The 16766-nt window shown below is 36.8% G+C and overlaps 1 protein-coding gene across 1 annotated transcript in view; it reads right to left on the bottom strand.

The window, feature by feature from the left end:
* The window catches only part of LOC129216699 (ecdysone-induced protein 78C-like), a 109468-nt gene extending 94101 nt beyond the window's left edge, over window positions 1–15367 (bottom strand). The window contains exon 1 of the mRNA XM_054850914.1: window positions 14962–15367. Within this exon, the coding sequence (XP_054706889.1) occupies window positions 14962–15367 (406 nt within the window). The remainder of the gene's footprint in view (window positions 1–14961) is intronic.
* Between the last annotated feature and the right edge of the window lie 1399 nt (window positions 15368–16766).

Here is a 16766-nt window from a genome sequence, read left to right as displayed (position 1 = left end):
GGGGAAATCAATGTAAACCTGTAAAATGGATTTTTTTTTTTCGCTTTAAAAAAAACCATTTTTAAAAAAACCGCATGGTTTTTTTTTAAAAACCAATTGGTTTTAACCATGGTTTAAACCAACGTGGTTTAAACCAAACAACCCTGAGTCTCACTATTCTCCTTCATTAAAAGTGGTGGTTTAATTTGTATTCTCTGCCCCCCCCCCTCTTACCCCAGAGTAAATAAATAAAACTGATAATCATCAAGTGAAATAAAAAACGGTTCGCGAGTGAAGGATCCATTGAGACTCGAGAAGTTAAAACCTAGTTAAAATATTTCCAGATAGGTAGAGCTGCCAAACTGTGTGAAATATTTTACGATTCCACTATGTCTCACTATTTCATTTTGCCCCACATTCTCCGACATTAAAAGCGTTGGTTTAATTTCTATTCTCTGCTCCCCCCCCCCCCTCTTCCTCCAGACTAAACAAATAAAAGTGATAATCTTCAAGTGAAATAATAAAAAAAAAGTTTCATGAGTGAAGGATCCATCGAGTGTCGGGAAGAAAGAGAGAGAGAGAACAATCAGGGAAGGAAGATCTCTTCTGTTGTTGAAGGTCGCACGAGGGGAGGTTATTGAACCCAGGATGAGGAAGGAAGAAGGGAGTGAACTTGGCCCGCTCGCGTTCGTCTATTCCAGAGAACACGTGCGCATTCCAATGCCGAACGAGGAAGAACCGTTAGGCGGGGGTGGTCTTGCTCTCTCCTCTTCCGAGAGCATCCTTCTCTTCTTCTCCAGAAGAAGCGAGGACTCGGAGGAGGTGTTCCGACAAATCGATGGTTCCGACGGAAATTTCGCACCTAGGTGCATCTTCTGCAAAATGAGAACGGCATGCATGCGAAGTCTCATTCAAATTTCTGAGAAGTTGATGGTTGCAAAAATTGACTGAATGATTTTCAGTACACATTTTCATTCACATGAATGGATATCGAAATCGAAGATTGGTATTTGAAGCATCTGGAAGCAAAAGTACTTTTGTACTAAAAGTAAAAAACTTGGAGATAGCTATAATTGGAGCAAGCCTAACCTGATAGCGTAATAATGCTTTGAGTAGCCTCTACAATGCTGCCAGGTTAGGTTTTCCCCCAACTATAGTACACTTGGTCGGAGAAACTACTAAGGGCTGCTATACAGAATGATTTAGAAAAACTTTTCAATGAAAGTCTACCTACAGTTTGAAGTTTGCCTACGATTTACTCAAAACTCCAAAAAGTCCACTTACATCCCTTTGCTTCTCAATACCTCATTCTGTATTATATTCGACTTCTAAAGTTTTTACGACTATGATTTAAAAAGCAAAAACTAAAAGCAACATTTTTATAGCAATGCAAGTTTATGTGCTGCCTGTAGCGGAGACGAGAGGGTATTACCCGTTACCATAAAACCAGTTTTTTTTTTAAAGGGCATCAACAAAGTAGATCAATTTTATCTCCCCTTGGAGAACAAGGATTTGATAAACAGTGGTGTTTGACATTGAAGCGAAGATACATCCACACATACAAGTATGTAAATTTAATATAATGGAAAATCCGTCAGGAACTAAATGAGTCTACCCTCTCGATGACAACATAGTTTTTCTAACATCGACATCGGCTAAATCATCTAACCTCGATTTAGGCTGCAAATTATTTGTAATTTACTTTTTGAACAACTTGAATAATTTTCTAAAAGAAAAAAAAATGTTTTTATGAAAATAAAAAGCTATTGATAACATCAAAATTATATCAAACTCATTTTTGCAGCTGCTATGCGATGGGTTTCAGTAAATTCTAACTCACCAGATTTTTTAAAAAAAAAATTCCTGCTCTTTCTTCTTATGGTCCAAACGCAAGAGAAACAGTTTATATAAAACTGAGTTACAGCATAACTACCCTCGAGCTTGAATAAAAAACTAACAACATTGATAAAATAATAAATAAAGTAAAGATTATTTTTAGAATACTTAGCAATGGCACTTACTTTTAAACCTTTCCACGTGAAAATATTTACTTTCATTAGATGCTAAGAGCAAAAAAACATTAAAAATTTAAAAGGAAAAAAAATCTATAACTTACTTATATTAAAATAAAAGTGTTTCTGTATCTCTTTCTTTAGGGTGAAAAAAAAAGCGCTTCGACTTGACATTTTTCAGTTTTTAATAATATTTTTTTTTTTCTATTTTTTGGAGGAAAAAGAAAAACTAGAACTACTTAAACCATGTATCCAGTTTCAGTAATTTTGCTGAATTTTTGGTGCTGAGAAGTGGTGTTTGGTATGTAAGTGGTTTTTTAGGTACAGAAAGTTTAACTTTCTGCCGTAAGCCGTTGGCGCTAATACTCAAACCATTATCTTCCATTTTTTAATTTCAAAGTACTTTTTTCTGCACATTTTCCCTCAAATGCTCTTTCTGATAAAGTTTGTCAGTTTCTCTTTTGAACTGTTGAAAGCTTAGAAAAAAATTCAAAAGAAAAGAAAAAGAACATGGGAATGAGGTGTTATGGCCAAGTTCTTTGGGACATTTTTTTTTTCTTTCTGAATCGTACAACTGACTTAAAAGTTATTCAGAGGTGACATGCACACCACTGATATGTGTACATTTCTCCAACACCCCACTTTTCAAATTTTTATTTTTCAGAATTTATGTGATTAATTATCCTGATCTTTTTCTGCTTTTAGCAATAGTTTAGTGATATAATAAGCCTTCTTAAACTTTTTTTTTTTTTTACTTTTACTAGAAAAGAGCGCTTAGCTCCATCTGATTCGGACCGAAAACACTTTTGCCATCACAACTGGAGTAAAAAAGCACTCTAGCTTGGTGCTTATCGCTTAAATCCCCAAATCTCTCCCACTTGTATCCCAGGGACGGACTGGTGTGGACCGTTCATTACCTCGTCGTAATCTATTTATTTCTACCAAATCATTAGCATGAATCGAGCAGAGTCGTTACGTTACGATTGCCAGCTTAAGTGTCGGGGAAAGAGAACGCGATCCGCAACCTGAATCGGATGTGGGTATCGAGAACGCCGCCCCGAGTAGATCGAGAAAGTGGCCGACCCTGATTGCCACTTCTATAATCCAAGACACTCGGATTGACAGCTGAGCCATTTTCGGGAAAAGGGGGGCGTGGCCGGCACCTGATCGCAGAGCGGCTACCAAAGATATTCTTTGCGGCTACTATGAGAAAAAATCTTTTAGGGCTAATCAAATCGTAGCATAATCTGAATCTGCGTTTTAGTAGGATAAGAAGTTAGTAGGGGTGTTCCCATAGCATATACTTCTTATACGCCGTATACTCTAGAACACTTTTCAGACACACAGCGTATACCCTCAAGTTTCAAAAATTTTCAAGACAATTCAGATTCTATCATCGGATTTTTAAATTTTTCTAAAGCAAAAATAATACATTTATGTTAACGACATTTGCCTACAATGAGCCTTATATCTTTATATTTCTTAGTCTATCTATACATATAATAAGATAAGATGTTTGTGTGTGTGTGGCGCGCTTCCCGGAAAAACGGTAAGGCCTAGAAAGGTGAAATTTGGTATACAGGTGCTGTTTTTGCCAAAGATGTGCACCTCGGGCTTCGATTTTTGATATTTTAATTAGAAAAAAAGTTATTTAATGTGTTATGTGTTTTTTTCCACTTTTTAGTACTTTTTACCTCACAGGCCCCGAACCAATTGTACCACACAAATATTTTTTGTACTATAGTGTAGGAAATTTAATTTTAAATATGGTGAATGAAAAAATTTGAAGATAGAGCAATTTTTGTATTTTTTATGAATTTTTGAAGAAACCTTTAATTTGCATTTTTTTCTGGGTTTTATTTTTTTCAAATATCATCCTGCGAGAAGTATCAAAGCCTCATTTCTAAAATTTAAGTTGGTAATAGTAAAAACATTTTGCCCTCTTCAAAAGAAAAAAGTTCTTAAAAATATGCAATAGTTTTTTTTTACATTTTTTTTAATGCTGAACACTTTTATGTCTTTCCACGCATCGGTCGAAAAAAGCGTTCTTCAACCTTTTATGCTTCTGACGTCACTACTTGGATTTCGATTCGATATTTACGATGGAATCTTAATCGCAAACAATGTTAATCTTTTTTTTTTACTATACAGCTTACTTCTACATTTTATGACGTGATAATCACGTGTTTTTCCGGCAGCGCTTGCTTTTTTTCTTTCCTTTTCTTGTTTTATTTAGGGATTGCATTTATTTCTTTTTCCATCCCCCCCCCCCAAACTGAACGTTTTGCTGCATCTATATTACGTTACATTTCATAGTTGTGCGCATTTAATTCAATAAAAACAGTGATAATATTTTTTTCTTTGTCAAACGCTACTTTTTGCATACTACGAGGAATTTTGGAGATAACTTTTTTTTTTTTTGCTCTACTGAAATAAAAAAAGCAGTTTTTGAGTGATCTTTGTTTTTATTAGGAGATAGGCGGGGAGGTTAAATTAAATAGAGATGGATAAGAAAATTTAGAGATAGATCGTAAAGGTAGATAGCCGCCGAAGGCGGCAATCTTGGCGTAAAAATGTGAATGGCGCAAAAAGAGATAGAGATGGATTGATTAATACTGCTGCCAAATTTAGGCGACAAAATTAAAATAAAAAGGTAATAGAAAGGCGAATGGCATAAAAAGGTGAACCAGCTGGTCGCTGCAGATGGCTAGTACTTAATAAATCAACGCCTTTTGAAAATAAGCAAGGAGTACAATATCATTTGCTTATCTTTATTCAATCTAAAGGAATAGTGAGTACAGTGGTTAGTTAATTAAAGTTAATTTTCGAAACATAAGAAAAATATGAAACTATTATTTTACCAGTTTTTTTCTTCTCCCTGGAAAACCCGGAACTCTATCACATTCGGGTTATACCCTCAAGAATTTCTGGACATATTATGTATATGATCACATACACATATTGTGCATAATGGATTACTGGGAGTATGCCTTCAGAAAAATTGATTGGAACATTACTGGACGTTAGACCTTATCATCTTGAAAGGGTTCTCAAGCAGATTTGCCTAGATCCTGAACTTTATCCTCATTGTTTCACTTTACCCACAAGTTCGTCTCAAAGAGTCATTTAAATTCAATTTTTTTTTCTTTAAGAATCTTACATTCTGTAGGGTTGTTCATCCCTCAAGAGCCTCAAATACTACGGAAGATCCTCTTTCGAAAGAACAAGACCCATGGAAAAGAGAAAAGTATCTTCTAAGAATTTTGATGATCTGCACCATGACTCCACCCCCCATGTGAGCCAGTGGCGGATTTACCATTTTGCACATGTAGCAATTGCGAGGAGCTCCCACGATGTAAGGTACTGAAAGCGATTAAAAACTGCACATGAAAAAATGTTTACGTTTGACAAGGAACCCCCCAAAAATACACTGCGACAAGCCCCCAAGTGTGTAAATCTGTCACTCATGTGAATACCACTGCATTCTGTCTCTCGACTAATCAAAAGGACGTGGTGACTTCGTTACCAAGAGCACAATCTGCTGCTGTCAAATCAAACAACTTTTGGCATCAAATGCGATAGATACTCCAAATACCAAAAAGTAAACCCAATATTGGTTTCCAAAAGCAATTACATTAGTTCTTTGAAGAATAATTCAAAACCAAATAACTTTCTGTACCAAAAGTTTCCTTCACAGCTTTCTGGTGCTTGAGTCAGCTGTTTAAAAACTAAAGAAGAGTGGAAATAGTCTCAATGTTTAGTAATATTTTGTATAGGGCTCTAAAAATAGAATTTATCTACTTCAAGAACTAAAACGAGACCTAAATCAGCCTTTGTTGTAATGTTCCCCGCCCGTTGACAGGACCAAAAATTTATTGCAAACAGACGTGAAGTTTGCCCTTCAAGAGGTCTCTTGTAGGCGTTGCTTTCCCACAATTTGGGGAGGACAGTTTGGGAAGACCCTGACTCAAACCAATAAGCAAAGTAAAAGAGTGAGTAACGTACATTTTCCCATCAAAAATCAAGCCAGGGCATGAGAGTGAATTTTAAGTCTACCCCCTCAAAAATTAGTCTGAATCTTTCTCCCGAGAGAAAAGACACTCACTCTTTCCACAAACAAAAAAAAAAAAAAAAAAAAAACTCAAGCAGATGAGATTCTTTACAGTCCGATTTCTGTACAGCCAGCTGCTGGTTTCGTTATTAATATACAATAATTACTCCTACTTTATCAAAGGGAACATTACGAAATCAAAGTAACGTTCAGGGGGGTGAATATTGGGGGATTTACCATACAGTCGACTCCCGCTACAACGCGATCCGACTTACGCGAAATGGATATAACGCGATTTTTTCACCAATAAATAATTTTAGGTCTAACGCGAATTCCTCTCTGCAACGCGAAAATTTTCGGTGAGGAATCGTGGTGCGCAAGTATTAGCTTTGTAATTGGCTACTATATTTTTTTTCTCGTGGATAGACCTTCATCCCTTTCACATCATTGCGAGCGGAAGTTCCCACAGCGTACTAGTCTGAACATCGCTTACACAAATAACTCTCTCTCTCTCTCTCTCTACTCCTTGCTTTCCATTTATTTTCTTCATTCCGAATTAGAAAGTTGATGAAATATAATGACACGTAAGAGCGCTGTTTGATCAAAAGTTTGTGAAGATAGAAAGAAAAAGAGCAAGTTTTTAACAATTAAAGGAAAGCTAAACCTTCTGGATTGTAAAGCTGCTTGAAGAGCTGAATCTCAACTAAAAAATGCATCGAAGGTAGCACGACAATTTGGTATGAATGATTCTTCCATATTCCATATATACGATTATAAGTCAAAAAAAGGAAACCCGTAAAACTTTACCGAGTAATATCTTATTAAAATGCAAACATTTATGGAAATGGAAGCTGCTCTTGTATTGTGAATTTAAGAAACCTGGAAGAGGGGTCTTGCCTTAGATGGAAACGTTATAAAAGAATTAGCAAAGCAACTGTTTAAAAATATATCAGAATAACGGTTTGCTCACGCAGCCTAAATCATTATGATCTTCACTTTTTTAAGTTACAAATACCATTACTGGATCTAGTGTACAGTACAACAATAGAGCATTTGCTTTTACTGTATACTGTACGCACCCTATACTGGTTTACTTTATGTCTTTCTTTCCCATTGATCATTGATTTTGATCATCGTAGCAGTATTTAATGTTGAAGAAAACGCTTTTTTTTAAATATAAGTAAACAATCGGTTTTTTAGTAAGAAACAGTAATGTATAGATGAGAAATGTTTTTTTAACAGTTGAGGGGGGTGTTTACAAGTGTCTAAAATAATTGGATACGTTTAGAAAAGTTTTTACACATATCCTTTTCCACAACGCGAAATTTCAACTTACGCGAGGGATCTTGGAACGCATCCCTCGCGTAAGTCGGGACTCGACTGTATTGCAAATCTCGCAATTGCGGCGGGCATCCAAGACAAAGGAGGCTCCAAAAAGTGCACATGAAAGTGATTTTATCCAACTGTGCACATCTCTAGCGGGCCCGTAAAAATGAATTGTAATGCCCCCCCCCCCAGGGCTGTAAACCCACCACTGGGGGTAGGGGTACTCCAAACATAAGTGTTTGAGAGGGAGGAAATTCTCGATTTGCCGAATGGAACTCCAAATTTTGCCGAATAAGGACATTTTTGGAAAGTCAGTTGCCTCTGGCTGGGAGATGAAAAAAGTGAGCTGCAGAACATTCCTCGACACATTCCCATGAAAAAAACAAACAAAAGAACTATGAAAAACAAAGCATGAATTCAAAAATAACAGTTACTGGACGCAATGTTTCATTACGTCCAGAACTTTTTTTTTTTACGTTGCAAAATTTCCATTTTGCATTCAATGAAAGTTTCGGTGAGGAGAAAAAGTTCCGAAGTGTGAATTATTTTCTAAGGGGGGAAAAACGCAAAGCTGTACGTCTATTTCTACGAAGTGTCATGCGTTCGCACGTTTTGAGACCTGGTGTTCAGGTGACATTGACAATAAACTTGCATGACGTCGATTATTGACGATGACGTCGTCACAGTGACTCACTCTCAAGGTGGACAATTCGAACGGCGTTCCCTTCGGCCAATCGCGACACTCCGAGCGGTGATGCAAGCGAGCATCGGAACGCCGTTTCAAGGTCAACGACCTCGAAAATGTTCTCTCCACTCTCCCTCCTCTCTCTCTCTCTCTGAAGGAGGAGAGAACATAAATATTTACCTCGCATTCGATTGCAAACGTGAGAGCCGCTGTTAACCGAAACACCTTTACTTTCGTCACTCTTTTCTGTCATTCTTTCAGAGATGCTTCGGCGAATTCCAGGACGAGTAATTGAAAATTGCTTGCGAATGCTTGATGAAGAGCCCGGGTTATATGCACAATAAAATCATCAAAATATGCATGCAAATATACAGTAAAAACTCCTAAAATATGCACTAAAAATTCCAGAAATGTGGACAATTTTTTTTTTTTTTAATTCGCGCAAATGGAAGTTTTTACATCAGAATAAAAACACAAATGACCTTTCTATACTTGCATTTTCTATATTTTGGGCGATAAATTTTAATTTTTTGTGGTAATATGTACAGAAAAAAAATAGGGGAAAAAATACGCATTAATAGTATGAACCAAAAACCGGGTAACCCGCGAAAAACCCAAAAGCATTTTTTGTTCTTGATGAAGAAGAAAATAGTTTTTTGAAATCTTTCTCTGTGCGTGGGGTGGAAAAAAACTAAAAATAAATGAAAAACGCATTAATCTGCAGTTATTTTAAAATTTTTGCCGTTTTTACGCAAGTATATACATTAACAGTAGCGTCACTACGGAGGGAAGGGGGGGGGGGGTCCGCCCCGGCTGTCACCCGTCTGGGGGGTTACACCCGAAGTGAAATTGCAAATTTTTGAAAAACATACCGCTAAAATTCATTTTTAAGACTACAAATTTGAAAGTTATCCGGGGGGACGGGGATGACACCACAAATTTCCGTCCCAGGTGTACTCATGCTGGGTACGCCATCGCCACTGTGAATAAACATTTAAAAAAATGCAAAATTATGAAATTGCATATACAGAAGTGGATTTGCATATAATCCGGGTTCTTATGATGGAGTTTCACCTTCAATGTTCATACAATTAACTTTGTACTCCTAGTCGATCCTTGCTACATAGAACCCGGGGCATATGAACTCTCGATAGTAGTGAACCTTCTTACTGGATTCAACTGAGCTCTTACCTCACTACGGCTACTTTAAACGCTTACAGTGAGCTCATGAAGAAGTGAAAGTCACAGTTGACTGTTTAATCTTCCTCCCGCATATTTTTTTTATTTACTGTTTCGAAAAGTCATTTCATACATAAGTAACAAAATCACAAAAAATAACTCTTCTGAACTCCCTGCCTGAAATCCCATGCTTTCACAGGCATGGAATCTTAGATAGTTATTGAAACTAAAGTGATGGAACGTGATGTTTAAAATGAATGTCCTGAAGCCAAAATTATATATATTTCAATAGAAAATAAGATGTAAGTTTGAATTGAAATCATTCTGCATGATTACAAGTGTAGTTGAAGATCAGTGCGCTAACTTTAATTTTTCAAAATATTCTCATGTTAAATATAATTTTCAGTAGCTGTTTCAACATGATTGATGAATTTTTTAACAAATTTTGATGATGAATTTTTTTGAATATAGGGAGCCCTTATGAAAAACAGCAATTTTGAAATATCTACACAAACATATAAGATTCATACTTAACTGTTTCTAAACTGAGTTACGTTGAATTCCAGTTTGATTGCTCTTTAGTTTCATTTTCCCTGTCACATATATTACAGAGTGGAAAAACAAATGTTCAAACGTGTATAAGGCAAAATTTTTAAGATGTCTCAATATTGAGCTATAGGGGGGACCACGGGAGGAACAGACTCTCTAAAGCTCGAACAAGTTGTTACTATTATCCTCCCTTTTCCTTAAAAAAAATTCTGTCCTTTTTAAAACCGTTGAACGTCAGTTTGCACCATCTTGCGGTTTCGAAGGCGGAAAAATTGTCAGCACCAAGGCACCAACAGCATTATAATTTTATTTTATCTCAATTGTGTTTCCTCGCAAATAAATTGTTTATATTAAAAATACGATTTCTAAGATGTCTCACTGTTGACTAGGCCAACGACACACACGTACACCGTACATGTGTGTGTACGTGTTTATTAGAAATGTTCAAAAAATATTCTTGATTGGCACTTTACTGAGCAGTATTTTTCTTTCTCCTTTTATGGGAGGGTTTATAACCCCCATGTCCCTCAATCACTTAAGCCACTAGTGCCGACCCCCACGATTCATCACTTTCTCCCCTCCTGCTTGGAGTTCTAAGAAGCTTGAGGGGGAAAGAAAAGAAAAAAAAAAGCATCTCCGAAGCAAGATTTTTGGGCAGAGAAGAGAGTTCGTTGACCCCAGGCCACCCCAGCAACAAGTGTTTGAGAGGCCGTGTTGGGAAACGTTTTCTCTGTGGCGACGTGCGCTTCACCTTCCGAAGTTTTTGTTATTTCTTCCATTCATCCGCCCTGAAGTACTTCGAGTTTTTGATCTTCGAAACATGAGCACGCCATTTACTCTGTCTGTACGCGTACATGTAATGAAAAATCTGTTAAATAGATCAGGTAATTTCTCTTTGACACTAGCGCAACCAGAAATACCTTCTGAGATGGGGGAGGGGTAATTAAAAATACCTTCTGAAGGGTTTTTTTTTTTTAAATCAAAAACTTTCTGCAGGGTGTTTTTTTTTTTTTAATTTTTTATCAACAAGACCTTCTGGAGTTTTTTTTTAATGAAAAATATCTTCTGGAGGGGTTTTTTGATCAAAATACCTCCTGAAGAGGGTTCTTTGATCAAAAATAAACAGCTCTTACATATGCATAAATTACTGTATTAGAATTTGCATTTAGCCCCCCCCCCTTACCCTAGCGAGGCCATTACATATGCATAAATTACTGCACTAAAATTTGCATTTAGCTCTTCCTTACCCTAGGAGGATCCCTCCCCTCACTGCGCCAATGCTCTTTGAACGTATTAAGAGATTGTAATTAGGAGCGCCCCGAACTAAAATTTTTGAGAGAGGAATATTCCCAATAAGCCGAATGAAACTCCAATTTTACCGATTGAAAAAATAAGAGCACGCGCATGCCACACATACATATCATCGAATGAGGAGGAACATCAGTCATCATAAACTACCAATTTTAAAAAATTAAGAAAAATAAAGAAAAAATGTCAATATTGCAACATTGTCTCCAAATTTTGCCGAATCGTCAACAAAATTAGCTGAATGAAGAAGTTTTTTGGAAGTCACAGTGATTTTCCGGAATCTCTTACCTAGGTGCCCTGATTGTTATATTGAAAAAGAAACAGAAAATTACCGTAGCACTCTCAGTGGGGGGGAAAATAAGCTGAACTGCAGTCAGTCGCAGGGGAAGGCAAAGGGTGCCGCGAAATACTCTCTGTGTCAAAACATATACAGTACGGTACCTCAAATAAGGAATGCTCGGGCCGCGACCTATCCGGATTTCGGAATTTTCGAGATTTTGAATTGACTCAAAAACTCGTTTGTCGCCTATCGTGCGGTATTTGTCACATTTTTTTCTGTTTTTGATAAAGTTGGCTTTAAATTTCTTTCATTTTTTGATCAATTTGAATGAAAGTTAACTTCATTATGCGAAAATATAAGTTGGAGATAATTCGCAATGCTGTATATCCCGCGGATGTTGATTATTTTTGTTATGCGATGTGTCGATCAATATGATAAATAAATCATATTTTTACTGAAAATAATTTTGTGCTTTCGTTCAATAGGTTTTGTATTGCATACCTATGAGAAGAAGAAAAAAATTATCATTAACTGAAAGCGGATGTTAAAAGATTGTTGCCCAATTACAGCAAAACGCCTATTTACGCATAACACGTGGCACCGAAAAAACGTTTTAAAAAAAGCTGAGTGAAAGTACTGAGTTTTCAACAAGTAATTGCCGAATGTTAACAGTTTTAAACTTTTAAAACTGGAAAAAAAAATTGTTTTTTTTAAAAAAAGGGAAAAAAATCCGGATTTTGATTTTTCTAAAATCTGGAGTTAGGGTTTCATACTGTAGTATAACAAAGATAGGCTAAAGGGTGCCATGGGAAAATTCTAATTCTTCAGAGTCCCGCGAATGGAAAACGTTTGGGAACCTTTTGGGTTTCCTTCTGGCCGGTGTTTCTGGACGAACTTTTTACTCAGACAAATTATTTAAACTTTTCCTGGTTATAGTCGTCAATTGCTGCCACCAGATTCAGGTGCGTAAGTCAAGAGAATTAGTTATTCATATTACTCGGCGTAAAATTTGGAGGAAAAAAGAGAGAGAGAGAGGGAGAGAGATAAAAAGAAAAATAGGGGGAGGGGAAACATTTCATTTCAATCTGGGTAGACGACGGAAAAGTGTCAGATTGTTTTCATCTACAAAATTCATTTTCAAAAATTAAGAAGGCACTTATTTTAAAAAGGACACGAATTCAAAAACTGTTAATTTTTTATATTCTTTTTCAGCAAACAACAGTACAATGTTCCATTTAAACACCGTTCTTCAAAACCTCGTTGGTTAACGGAAAAAATGACTAAGGAGGGATAATTGTACTTTAATCTAGGTTACATGACTTTGTTTTTTTTTTTTTTTTTTTTTTGGAAATCATTTCTCATAAAAATAAATAAATAATAATAATAATAATGATAAAATAAAGAAAGTTAATTGTTGAAAGTCTTTTTACAATTTTTTTTTTATTTGAAAAATTTCAGAAGTCGTCATTTATAAAAGTGTATTTACTCAAAAGTATCATTTTTTTTTTTTTTGAACCTAAAAATGTATTAATTCAGCGCTTAACAAATATTTATATGTTGAAAAGTTGGTTTTTTTTTTTCTTAGGTGTTTACATGACTTTGTGCAGGTTAAATGATTTTTTTCCAATAGCTCTACCAGTTAAAAAATCCAGTTTCTTAATAACAAAATAATTATAATTATGTACAATACAGCGAGTGCAAATATTGCTGACCCTTTTTCTGCGTAGAAGACAATAAACAGTTTTTAAAAGCTTTTTTTTTTTTCTTTTTTAATGGAAAATAGTGGTGAAGAGCAACAACTGGTCTCAGCTTTTGAGAGTTTTGTTCCTCTCCTAAATGCACGATTGGATCATGTTGCCGTTTTCACAGGACTGAGCACATACTTTGGCTTGATGATTCATAGAATTAGAAATCTATGATTCTTGGAGGGAACCTGAGGTATGGTGCTATAATGAAAAAAGTTGAAATAGGTAACAATCGAAGGAGAATATTGAGATTTTTTTTACGCAAAAAATTATTTGCCCTCGTCTCTCCGAGATATAAGGTTTTAAAGTAAAAAGAAATTTTAAGAAAAGGGACAAATTCAAAAATTTGGCAAGAAATTGAAGGTACCACAAGATAGTTCACATGCGGCAGGACATACCTGCAAAGCGAGTCAGAGATCCATATTCCATTACTTGCCTAAATTCGCAAAATTTGGAGCCTTTTCTTAAAAATTTACCAGACTTATACAGTATTTAAAGAGAGAATACTGAATTTTATAATACAAGTTGCATTGAAATGATAATCTTCATTTTTGGCAGTTAATTTGTAAAAAAAAATATACAAAAAACAAACAAAGGTAGATAAAAGGATGAAATTATCATTTTACCCTCTACATGGGGCAATTGATTATATTTTCCCAATGAAATACATTCTATTAAATTACGAAGACTTTTTCTCAAGATAGAATGAATAAATCAATAATTGCAGTTAAGAATGATTTAAGAGATGGAAGAATATATTAGTGAATGAGGAATAACTAAATGTTCAATGAAATAAAAATGCTCAAAAAAAAAAAAAAAAAAGGACTGAGCCTAAAGTTCCGAAGTTTCAGTTCTGATATCGAAGTAAAAATTTGAAAAGTATAATTAAAAAGAAAATAAAAGTGAAAAAATCTGATTTCATCATTATAATACGTAATTACTAAACATATACAAGAGCACATTATTATTTTAGTAGCGTATCTACGTATATAAAAAACATATTCTTCCCATTGCATCTTGTTTTTTCCTTCTAGCATGAAACTTATTTTCCCAACAGCGCAAGTTAACTTTCTAGCAATTTCTTCGTTTCACTCACAAAATAACTATTTCATTTCTATGAAATTTATTGCAGATGAAAAAAGAAATTTCAATTCACAAAGTTATTTATTTATTTCATTTTAAGAAACGCATATTATAATGTCGCAAAGAATTTTAAGTTTTAAAAAGTTATGCACTAAACGGCCTAAATACGAGTTTGACGTCAACAAAAACATTCCTCCCTTTGCTAAGGCACTGTTCTAAAAAAGACAAGTATATTAGACTGCTTCACAGCAATTACGACAGCGACAAAAATTATTCGTAGACTTTTTGTGCACCTCATTTCTTCTAGATATTTTAAATTATACGTCTTCGCGTTGTTAATTGCTTATTAATTTGTGTTTTTATTTCATCAATAAAATAAGCAAAAGATGGTGATCCGTAAATTGCAAAATGGAGTCATTTGGGACAGTTAAATCCTTGTTTCTACTGTGATACCCATTACAATAATCCGTTGCAACAGACGCATTTTGCTGCTAACGCACTAAGTGTGAAATCTCTTTAATACATTGTGTACCGGCAAAATATTGATAGGCTACTCAAATGAAGGGTCCATGAACGAACCTTTAGAACCGAAAGGAAGTCACGAAAATATAAAAGAGATGGCAAGAAAGTTACCAATGTACAGTGAACAATAATATCTGGTGATGCTCGTAAACGGTCATTTGACAAAACGAAAAAAATCACAAAAATTCTCTTAACCGGTCAACAAATTGTTAAGGGTGAAGAACCAAAACAAAATGAAAAACCTGAATCGGGCTCACCTGTCGGCTTGGTGGGCGAATATCCCTTGTTATACTTTCTCTGGGGACTGGTGGAGCTCTCTACTCCCTTCTGCTCGTACACGATCGTGCAACCAGGGTAGGGCTCCCCCGGCGAGTACTGCAAGGGCGGTTCCTGGGCCATATAGGCGGCTGCCCGCACGTCTGTCACGTCATAATTGACGTAGTCCTTTTTGAGGTGGAATGTGGATACGGGTTCGGCCATGGGCGCTGCCGGATCGAAGTACGTTTTGGCCTTCTCATCAAAGAGACTCATAGGATCGAAGCCCAAATCATTCATGTCCAACGGTCCAGCAACCGTGGAGGACACGGAAGATCCGCCGAAGTCATCCACACCACCTCCACAGTCCTCCACCTTGATGAAAGTGTCCATTGTCCACGCGGCGAAAGAATTTGGTTCACGTGTCGTCGTTCACGAGCGAGCGAACCATCAGCTGCCGAAGATCAGTCGTACCACTTGCTGTCTTCGTAGTTAAGAAGAAAATGGTTAATTACGTATCATCATTCACTAGGCACAGAGAAGGGCAATTCGCGGGGTTCATCAGCAGAGTTAATTCAAACTGCAGTGAATCAGGTGGTCGATGGTCGGATTGTTGATGATGTGGCCAGTTGGGGAGAAATTTGGAGACGATCATCAAAAGTGAACTCGAGAGATTTAGAAGTATGGAGATTACAATACTGTCAAATGCTACTAAGCAGCTTTTTAAAAAATAAGACGTAACCCAGGAAAAGATCGCACGTTAAAACGATGTTGGGACATCAATTTCTTTTCTCCATTTAGCAATAAACATTCCTTATGAAAACTTATGAAAAGTAACTTTGTGTCAGGAATCTTGCCATTCGAGTTCTTTGCCAAAAAGTGCCGCACTTGTTGATGACAGTCTGGTGATTATGCAAGAGCGTCTACCGAACAGCATCGAAGAAGTGACATAAACCTTCCGTCGTTTGAATTTGAGGATGTTCCCGGAGAAAAAAAATCAAGGAACGAGTTCTATCTCCAATGTTCACAAAGTTCCAAAGAAGGATCTTTTACCACAAAACTTCGATTGGCACCAGAATATTTTCTCAGGCGTGGCGGTAATTCAAGTTCATTCCCACTGTTTAGGTTCCAGAGAGAGAAAGAGAGGATGGGCCCGGGGTCAACGACCTGGGGATTCGCTGCCGAATTCCGTAACAAGGGATTTCGAGAGGCGACCGCGAACGGAAAGCGATTCCAAACGGCGAGTGGTTGGCATTGGTCTTGACCATCAACAACGGGGACGTCCGAGCAGAGCGAGCGCAAGGTGGGCACCACTTTCTCCGTCGGCAAGTCACCGGCAAGTGCGGGAACTCCTGCCGGAGCCTGTTTACCTGGCAGGTCGTCGAACCAGGTAGAACGAGCGCGAGTTCGAACCTGTTTCCCTCCCCCCTTCGAAAAGGGCCCACACTACACACCGTGACTAAAAAAACCGGTAGAGTCGGTGGACCGCTGCGAGCGCTCTTTCTTTCTTTCTTTTCGCTCACCAACCAGTTTATCAAACCCTTGGAGTCCCGTTAGAGCATTTTCTTTTTTGCCGTCTTATTAAAGTGGGAAAAGAAAAAGTGATCGAGGATGATGTCCCCTCCCCCCTCCCTTCCCTTTCTCTCCGAGCATGGATTGTTCTCAGTGATCTCTATAGAGAGACTGCTCTCGATGCGGAGAAGCGACACCGGCCAGATGTCCCTTTTCGGGATGCATGCTGCGCGCCCGCCATGAAGATGAGATTTCGAAACATATTTTTTGGATACTCATA

The sequence above is a fragment of the Uloborus diversus genome, chromosome 2 (genome assembly GCF_026930045.1).
Source record: "Uloborus diversus isolate 005 chromosome 2, Udiv.v.3.1, whole genome shotgun sequence".
NCBI classification, from domain to species: Eukaryota; Metazoa; Arthropoda; class Arachnida; order Araneae; family Uloboridae; genus Uloborus; species Uloborus diversus.
This window is presented reverse-complemented; position numbering and strand designations above follow the sequence as displayed.